This window comes from Solanum dulcamara, chromosome 1 (genome assembly GCF_947179165.1).
Source record: "Solanum dulcamara chromosome 1, daSolDulc1.2, whole genome shotgun sequence".
NCBI classification, from domain to species: domain Eukaryota; kingdom Viridiplantae; phylum Streptophyta; class Magnoliopsida; order Solanales; family Solanaceae; genus Solanum; species Solanum dulcamara.
This window is the reverse complement of record NC_077237.1, coordinates 9,709,410-9,719,411: the sequence shown is the minus strand read 5'-3', so window position 1 is coordinate 9,719,411 and position 10,002 is coordinate 9,709,410. Positions and strand designations below refer to the sequence as shown.

At 31.6% G+C, this 10,002-nt stretch overlaps 1 protein-coding gene across 1 annotated transcript; it reads right to left on the bottom strand.

Annotated features, from left to right (window-relative positions):
* Positions 1–1,000: 1,000 nt before the first annotated feature.
* Positions 1,001–3,997, bottom strand: LOC129901343 (actin-7). The gene is made up of 6 exons (XM_055976495.1): positions 3,799–3,997; positions 2,845–2,915; positions 2,314–2,707; positions 1,615–2,228; positions 1,438–1,504; positions 1,001–1,360 (listed from the first exon to the last, which is right to left on the bottom strand). The coding sequence occupies exons 2-5, from the start codon at positions 2,902–2,904 to the stop codon at positions 1,439–1,441; spliced, it is 1,134 nt and encodes a 377-aa protein (XP_055832470.1). The 5' UTR covers positions 2,905–2,915; positions 3,799–3,997; the 3' UTR covers positions 1,001–1,360; position 1,438.
* Positions 3,998–10,002: the final 6,005 nt, after the last annotated feature.

The following is a 10,002-nucleotide window of genomic DNA, read 5'->3' as shown; positions in this document are numbered from 1 at the left end:
AAAGTTAGAAGAAAAAAAAGGAGAATTCCAAGTTAAAATTGAAAAAGAAAAAGGTTTGTGAAAGTTAACAAGTTGTGTTTGATTATCACTTTTTACGTAAATTTTAAACATATAAAATTTTCTCTTAAAATAATTGAAGATTCAATGTAACAAATATTAGTTAGTTTGATATTTTTTTTACTCTAAATCAAGCCAAATAAAATGAAATGACAAGAGTAAATACTCATGTCTAACAAATATATGCAAATATTCACTGTTTGTAAATATTTGAATAGTATTTATGCCGAAGCAATGTACACCCCTTGAGAAACTACTCATTCTTAAGTAAAGAGTGTTTTTATTAGCTTACCTTTAATCAAAGAAAAACTTATTAATGGTTTTAGGTTATGTAAACAAGAATAATTTTGAAAGAATAAGATCAATTTGAAATAGGAATGTTAGGATCAAACATTTATTATTATGTTAAAAGGTAAAGTTGATAGAAAAAATGCAACTTTCTTTCTTAATTAAGTCCACAAAATAAATGTCATATTCGATCATGACTCCAATCCGGACCACCCAACTCCTTATAGGTCTTACCCAACAATGTCGTTTCACCTATTAGGATCAAACACTTTATCATAAGCCTTGCCATAGGCAGAAGATTGGCATTAGCCAACAAGGAATAATTATTCCACCACAAATTTATAGGCAAGAGATTTGTAGTATAATAATTTCTCCTTTTTTTATTATTATTTGGTTGTGATAGGGAGTGTAATTCCTTCTTCTCAAAATTGTGTTTATATATTCTTTGTCAATATCTGTTATAATTGAAAAAACATTGGCCTAACAAGAAATGGATTATCTATATGGCCAGTTTGTCCCATCTCAAACAAAAGCCAAACTCAATTAATTCCCTCCTAATTCAGATGAAAACGCCATGCATTGCCATATCATAAAAGAACAGATATGACCACAGAAATTTCAATCCCCACATCATCCACATAAACTACACAACAGATTTCCAAAGTCTGAAAATACTACAAAAATTCTCATTCAATAAATATTGACATATTTGTTCCCAAGATAAAAAAGTAGTACCATAGAATAGCAAAACAGAGAAAATGAAAGAAAAGACCCCAACAAAATAATAAACAACACCACAATCACTCTCTCCAACTACAAACGATCTAAAGAGTTCAAGTTCAAGAAGGGATATTTCCAGACAAAAGAGGCTTGCACTCTGTCAAATGTGTACAGAATATAAACCATCATTGCATTGGAAACATGAAATAGTATCAGCAGTAGTACAATGTTTTTAATCGCCCTTCTTTCATAGCCCCATCTCAAAGACTTGCCTATAACAGCAGACCTGAGTTCACTGTGGTTGACATAATAGCTTTAGCGGGAAAGAACAAAAAAAAGGAACTCGCAAACAAGTAAAAATAGCAGCAGCACCTTAGAAACACTTCCTGTGGACAATGGATGGACCAGACTCATCGTACTCGCCCTTAGAAATCCACATCTGATAAAGCACAGAACAAGTTTAAGTTTAGCCACAACACAGTTGAAAATGCAGTTTAAAATGGCAAAGATATATGCAAGAGAATGTGGAAAAAAAAAACAAAGGCTTGCCTGCTGGAAGGTGCTAAGTGATGCAAGGATGGATCCTCCAATCCAGACACTGTACTTTCTCTCCGGTGGAGCAACAACCTTAATCTTCATGCTGCTGGGAGCCAAGGCAGTGATTTCCTTGCTCATACGATCAGCAATACCAGGGAACATGGTTGAGCCACCACTGAGCACAATGTTACCATAGAGGTCCTTCCTGATATCAACATCACACTTCATAATGGAGTTGTAGGTAGTCTCATGGATACCTGCAGCTTCCATACCAATCATGGATGGCTGGAAGAGGACCTCTGGGCAACGGAACCTCTCAGCACCAATGGTAATAACTTGTCCATCAGGCAATTCATAGTTCTTTTCGATGGAGGAGCTGCTCCTGGCAGTTTCAATCTCCTGCTCATAGTCAAGAGCCACATAGGCAAGCTTTTCCTTCATGTCACGGACAATTTCCCGTTCAGCAGTGGTGGTGAACATGTAACCTCTCTCAGTGAGGATCTTCATCAGGTTATCAGTTAAGTCACGGCCAGCAAGATCCAAACGAAGAATGGCATGTGGCAAAGCATAACCCTCATAGATAGGGACAGTGTGACTCACACCATCACCAGAGTCCAACACAATACCTGTCAAAAGATACTCATAATGTCAGATCAAAAAAAAAACTTTCAATCAAAGGAAGATTTGGATCACGAGAGGACTGATACTAACCAGTTGTACGACCACTAGCATACAACGAAAGCACAGCCTGAATAGCAACATACATAGCCGGAACGTTGAAGGTCTCAAACATAATCTGAGTCATTTTCTCTCTGTTGGCCTTAGGGTTGAGAGGTGCTTCAGTGAGCAGAACAGGGTGCTCCTCGGGGGCAACACGAAGCTCATTGTAGAAAGTATGATGCCATATCTTCTCCATATCATCCCAGTTGCTGACTATACCATGCTCAATTGGGTATTTCAAGGTCAAGATACCCCTCTTGGATTGAGCTTCATCACCAACATATGCATCCTTCTGTCCCATTCCAACCATAACACCAGTGTGGCGAGGACGACCAACAATGCTAGGGAACACTGCTCTAGGAGCATCATCACCAGCAAATCCAGCCTACATTTAAAAATCAAATTGTTCACCAAAAAAATTAGAAACATCTCACAAATATAACAAGATACATCGTAAATAAAGTGTTTAACTATCATGAGTCCGTCTTTAAAAAACATAAAAGTAAAAAAATAAGAACTAACCTTCACCATTCCAGTTCCATTGTCACAAACAAGGGGCTGGATATCCTCACCGTCAGCCATTTTCAATTCAACTGTCAATACGAACAGAGCATTAATAAGCAATCCTAAATCCAGATACGGTAATAAACCTCAGCAAGATAAGTGCATTTAGCTATATTACAGAATTAGATAATATCCCAATATAGATGAGAGGTGAATCCAAATTGTGTATTGTAAACCTTGGACTTTTAACCTATCAAGAAAGCATATCGAAATGGCAATACATTGCATACGTCTCAATTAACATCCCAATATAGATAAAGGGGAAATCCAAAGTGAAAATATCTTAAAACTCAGATGCTTTACCTATCAATCCAGTAAATCCAAATGACACTACATCGCATACTTCTCAGACTAAAAATCATAGCTTCTCCTCGAATAAAACGGGAGAAGAAAAAATCAAACAGCAAAACCCCTTAATCACTCCACATTCATTTTCAACTAAGCTACATCTAATTGATATATAAAGTAATCAGAAAGCCAAAGGCATAATCAACTTCAGTTCCAACAAAAAGAAAGCTTTTTCTTCTACTTTTTTAACAAGATTTATTCATCAATCACCACAACAAAGCTACAGAGCACCATTCAAACCAATTTGAACTGGAATCAAACAGTAGATCAAGGAAAATCCATAGCAGATCAACCTCAATATAGATCCACTTCATCAGATCCAGAATTATAATTAGCTCAACCTTCAAATACCCAAGATTACTACATCTAACTAGTTGAATCCAAGAAATAAAAAATACACATTTCTCATAAACAAATTCAATCTCTTTTACAACTTTTATAGATCTCAAAACAGAAAACCCACATGCATCTCACAATTTTCTTGGCATTGTCACATAGCTCAATCCAACAAAAAAATCTACAATAGAAAAAAAAAAGGATAAGAAAGACCAGATCTTGACTTACCGGGAAGTGAGAGGAGATCGGAAAGTGGTCGCCGGAAATTTAGCAAAGCAACCGGAGACTATGGCCGGCGGCTTCGAAGACGCTGTTTGGGGAAATGGAGAATACAAAATGAGGAATCTGAAGACTATAGGGTAAGCATTTTATATACAAAGAGAAAAAGAAGCCTCTGAATTTTAATATTATTTTTTTTAATTTATTCTTTTTCTGATGAAAATAATTTATTATTGCTGTAAATATTTGGTTGCAGGAATTTTGAATTTGAAATTTAAAATTGCAACAACACCAAAATGACAAATTTGCCTTCAACGTTAAGATGCTAAAGTTTTCAAAAAGGACAAGCTTTTCAATCATATTTTATGGTCCATAAATTATAGTAGTAGTAGTAATTGTTAGAGCAATTAATTTAAGGAATTATAAGAAAAAGTAAAAAAAAAAAAAGTTCATTATTTTCCTTTATAGGCAGTACAAAATAGTGTCATGTTTTGAAATTATTTACTACTCCTTTTCCCAAAAAAAAAAATAATTAAAAAATCAAACATGAGATACTAAAAATCTTATTTGTTTGCATTTTAACTCAATGAATGTTTGAATTTTAATTATTTAAATCTCAGTCATTAAATATATTTATTTTTTAAGTTTGAATCTTAATCATTTATATTTAGCTCATTAAGAGGTCGTTTGGTAGAATGTAATAAAAAATCTAATATATGTATTAGTTATGGTATTATTTAATCATTTATTTGGTAGAATTTTTAGTCTTAGTATTAGTTATACATCATATTCAATATTATATGTGTTGACACCCAATTTTGACCAACTCATAACTACTTTTCGGATTACTGTCTTAATAAATAGGCATTTTTTTCAAAATTATTTCTTTATTAAATAAATAATTTATATTTAGTTTTACCCAATAAATCGTATATTTTCACGTTCGTAATTTACAATATTTAAGCTATTTATTAATTTTATAACTATTATCTTTACTGTTTTTTTTTTTTTAAATAACGAGCCTCATACGTTCAAATATTTTGCGTGTCTATTTAGCATATATTATATACGTGTGTGTTTCCTTTATATAAAAAATATTTGTTAACTAAATTTATTTTGTAATTTACTTGTTCATATTACATGTCTATTTTAATACGTTATATACACGTGCATTAAAATTATTATTTAATTAAGTTTATTGGATATTTTATTTAATTGTGTTAATTATGCATCTATTTTGGTACGTATTATATACATACGTACGTCATATATATATATACATACATAGTATATATACAAGTAATGATATAATTTTAAAATCCCAGGTTTAATCTCAATCATCCATTACTTCTTAAATCGATGGCCACGTTTTGATCTTATCCAAACCCAAGAACCCTAAAAACTAATTTGTTTCTTTTCTATTTTGGTCCCTAATCTTTTGGACTCTCTCTCTATTCATCTTCTTCTCCAACAAGAGAGAAGAAGAGCCGTCGCCTCCCTCTCTAACTCTTCTCCCTCGCGAAACCACCACCATGTCACCTCTCTTCCCTCGCACCACCAACGCAGAAGCAGCAGCAGCGAACCAGTGACAGCAGCAGCGAACCAGCGGCAGCAACGACGACGAGCAATGGCGGACAACATATTCGTCAGCGAGCAACTCCAACGACCTCCGGCGACACGAAAGCGGCAGCACAGCAGTAGCAGCACGATGGACAACGAACTCCGGTGAAGATTGAGACAACGACGAACACCATCGAGGAACAAAGTTTAAAGTTTTGGTTTTTTGAAACGGATCTCGACAGATCCGTTCCAGGTGTTTGTTCATTCGTCACAATTCAATATTTTAGATTTATTATGTGTGTGGTTGATGATTCTGCTCAAAACCCATTTCTTCTTGAAAGGATTCTAAAAGCCGAAAATTTATTTATCTTTGGTGTTAATTTTGTTCAATATTTTTCAACACTTATTCCTCTTATATTGTTCTATACAAAATAAAACTTTCAAATGTAGTTCTGTACGGTTGATGATTGTTGTTCATAACAGATTGTTACTTGTTTTGAGTAAGCTAAGGATTTTAGAATCATAGGGCATTTTGCTTGATGAAATGGTATCTGCAAAACTTGGTTAGCTCCAGCAGATATGAAGAAGCTTGCTATGATATTTCTACTGTTTAATTGATGTGATACATGATCGATTATTTGATACTAATATATCTTGATTTGATTTCTTTGGCAAGCTATAAGTTATTTAGGGTGAATTTTGTATGACTTGTTGCTTTCCTTACAATTTGAGCTCCTTGTTACTTGTTTATTTTGGAAAACACTGACTTAGCCCCATATTTGGCTAACTTGATTATTTCAATCATATATTTATGGTAATATCAATCAATTGAATCCTAGGAATATGGATGGGATTGGGAGGAACAATTTCTTTTCTTTATCTATTGTTACTATGTCATCTGTTCATCATATAAGGCAGACTTTTTAGTTATTGTTTGGACATTATAGTTCATACACATTTGACGCTTGAGCAACTTTGCCATTTTAAAGCTTTATACACTAAAAACTGACGTCACAGTGAATAAACATTTCATACCTCTAGATCACTAAAGTTGTAATATTTTTATATTTTGTTTGGATTCATACTTTGATTTTGTTTGCTTGTGAAATCTGAAATATTATTACACTGATAAAAGTTTGATTTTTTACGTGGTTGAATAATTTCATTGCAATTATTATTGGTGGGTCCCTCTGACAAAACTTTTTGACTTTTGAAGCATACTTTTGAAAAAAAATTGAAATTGGATCTTGAAAATCAGATTTGTTTTGAAAATTTGGCATCTCATTTAAGTCTCATGGACTTTTGGGGGAAAAGGTTAAAATAAGTAATCTTGACAGTTGCCTAGGTTGATTTTACGGTCTTTGATTACCCATTGATTTATTTATATAAAGGGAAAGACAAAAATAAAAAAATAAAAAAATGGAGAGAGAAAGACAAGAACACAAAACAAAAACACAAAGAGTAGAGAAAGGAAAAGAACAAAAAATATATTTTACTTTATATCTCTTACACACCTAAAACGAAAAGAAAAGACAATAAGAAAAATTTCTTACATACTTTATTATTATTTTGTTTGTTTCTCAACATCACAAGTTAGATTCTATTTGCCTTTCTTCCTAACTAAGGTATCCAGGGTTTAGATTTCAAAGTTCAAGACATGAAGAGTTCATTTGGAACAGGATTCAAATAGTTCTAGTTTCTTGTTTTATTATTTCTATTTGAAAATTATTCTCTCTTAATTATTTTGGCATGTAATAATAAATTTTGTATATAATAAAAAGGGGAAGATATATGGGAGGGGATATACTTGCTACTTGCTTTATTTATTTATTTTTTAGTTTATCATAAATTTATGTGTGTTTTAGATACTGTGATCTAGTTATAATATTCATATCCCATGCTTAGGTCCATTTATTCACGATACGAAAATTTCATTTTTTACAAGAGGTTTGCTTTAATAAAAAATAATAAAATAAAAATGATCTAAGAATAGTTTGTTAAATATTGTTTATCATCATATATGTTTTAAAAAATAATTTATCTATTTTATATGTCTTATATTTGTTTATGACAAATCTCATTAAATAATTACTTTGATGATATTTCTACTTTATACCTGTATTTTAAGTTTAAAACCATGAATATAGTTTCAAATAATAGCTTTATAATATTAACTATTTAGACATTATATATGTAGGATCTACTAAATAATTTTAAATGTGATGATAATCATATTTAGATTTAAATGCCATTTTGTGTAACATCATGTTCATAGGATTTACAATTTTAATTATATCCTGTTTAAATATATTTTAATTAATATTTTTAACATGCTAGTCATTTGGAAATCATATAGCAAATCATGTCTATAGGACTCAATGAATATTTAAGTATTTATAATATTATAGGCCTTACGGAATATTTTTTAAGCTCATTATATGAATGTAATAAATATTTGCAAAATGTTATTAGGTAGTTTCAATATGAAATAATTCCTAGCTTGAAAGATTTTCCTTTGATATTTTATTTAGAGATCACACCAATAGAATTTTAATAATTATTTATCATATTATTTTTACATCGAAACTATGCCAAGAACCTTAATAAATATTTTACCATGATATTATGTATTGAAACCATGTTTATAAGATTCTAATAAATATTTATTATATTATTCCATTTTTGAAACCATGTCTACGTTTTAATGAATTTTCATCTCATTTAAAAATCATATCTATAGTATTTTAATAAATCTTCAGCATGTTATTAACTAAAACTCATGTTAGTAGGATTTTATAAATGTTATTAGTTAATAATTAAAAATTATCAAGAATGTCTTTATTTTATCATGTTTGAATTTTTCATTAAATCTCGTACATCTGATTGTATGCACACACATATAATTATTATAATTTTCACTATTTATTTGTGTTTTTAAGCATGCTAAATAATTAATTTAGAGGCTTACTTAAGATTTTATCTGCTAACTGCTCGTCCCATCTGTTTTGTTTGGCGATGTGTCTAATTAGGATGACTATATTTTCTTTAGTCTAAAACTCACCCTAATAGTACGTTCAATGCCTTTTGGATATTAAGTTGGGACGTTAGACACCTTTTAGGACGTTAATTTTATTATTTCTTTTAGATCGCTCTAGGATTATAATAACAAATGAACATAGGAGGGGTAGGGGTAGTTAGGCCCTTCGGAAATGATGGAAGTCGACCCGAGCAGAAAAATGACAAAATACTATATTTTTGTCTCCCGATTAATAAGCCAGCGTTGATCCGAAGAATATGAGTACATAAATATTTTTACCCTATTTTTAAATATTTCTGTTTGTATATATTTGGGGTAGTTTAAATATTATTTTGTTTGTCTTTTACCATTATTTAATTAGTTGGTGATATTTATTTATCATGTACTAATGCTACCATTAATTGTTTAATTTAACTTAATTAAATCCCCTAAAGAGAAACCATTTTGTTTCATTGATTTACTAAAATTATCTCTCCTTTATTTAATCATTTTTCGTACAAAATCTATTTTTATTCTAAATATTTTAAAATTTTATATTTTTCAAATTGCTTAATGCTCCAATTATTGTTAAAATACATTCTTCCAAAGTTAGTCAAATAAATTTTAAATCGTCGGACAACCGCATGTTAACGGCTATTTTAAGTGCTAAAACCTTCTAAAAATAGTAATATGAACCTCGTACCTTTTTCTCTAAATTTTTAAGACTTAAATCTGTTAGAGTTTTTTAAATTAAGTTTTCTTAATTTCTTTAAAAAATTAAGTGGCGACTCTTCTTTTACTAAAATTGATTCTTTCTCTAAAAGATGAAATCGATTTTAAACTCGTCTTTTTCCGACATAACAGAAATGGCAACTCTGTTGGGGAATAATTAGGTTCTACCCATTAGATTTGATTGTTTATTTGACTAACTATTTGAATTTGTAATAATTAGTAATTCCTGTTTTCCTTAATTGCACCCTACGTGTTTAGTTTTTATATTAAATTGTCATTTGCATTTCATGGCATCTTTCTATTAAACATATAGTATATTAAAGAATGGTTTTGCGGAACCGCAGCCGGACTTTTTATACTTAACCCTTTTCGGAATGACCGATAATTTATTGATACGCCATGCGTCCAATGGTTGTCGTAAGTTCCAGTCTAAGTTGTCCGCTTGGGTTACCAGTCTTGCAAAAGCCACTCTTAGTCAAACTAGCATAGAGCGAAACCAAAACCCTGATTTAGCGCATTGACCTAGGAAGACCCAATACCCAAGGCGTATTGGGCCCATTAGAAGCCCACCTTGTGCCTATTTGGCATATTGGTCAATAAAAGGCAATCATGCCTATGTGTTTAATTGAAGGATGAATATGTCATTTTAAGCAAATCAATTATCTAATAGGGGTGGGGTAATTTATTTTCTTTTGTAGGATGGACCCGATAGGCGAACCCTTGAGAATCCGGATGGTGACTATACCTCATCCTTACCTCCGAATGTGGTGGAAATTCATGAACAACGAAGATAAGAAAAAGGTTCGAAGTCACATAGGCCACATCCCGTCAATTATGGAAATGGAAGCTTGGCCTCATTTAGTTGGAACAATGGTGAAATTCTGGGATAGTGATAACATGGTGTT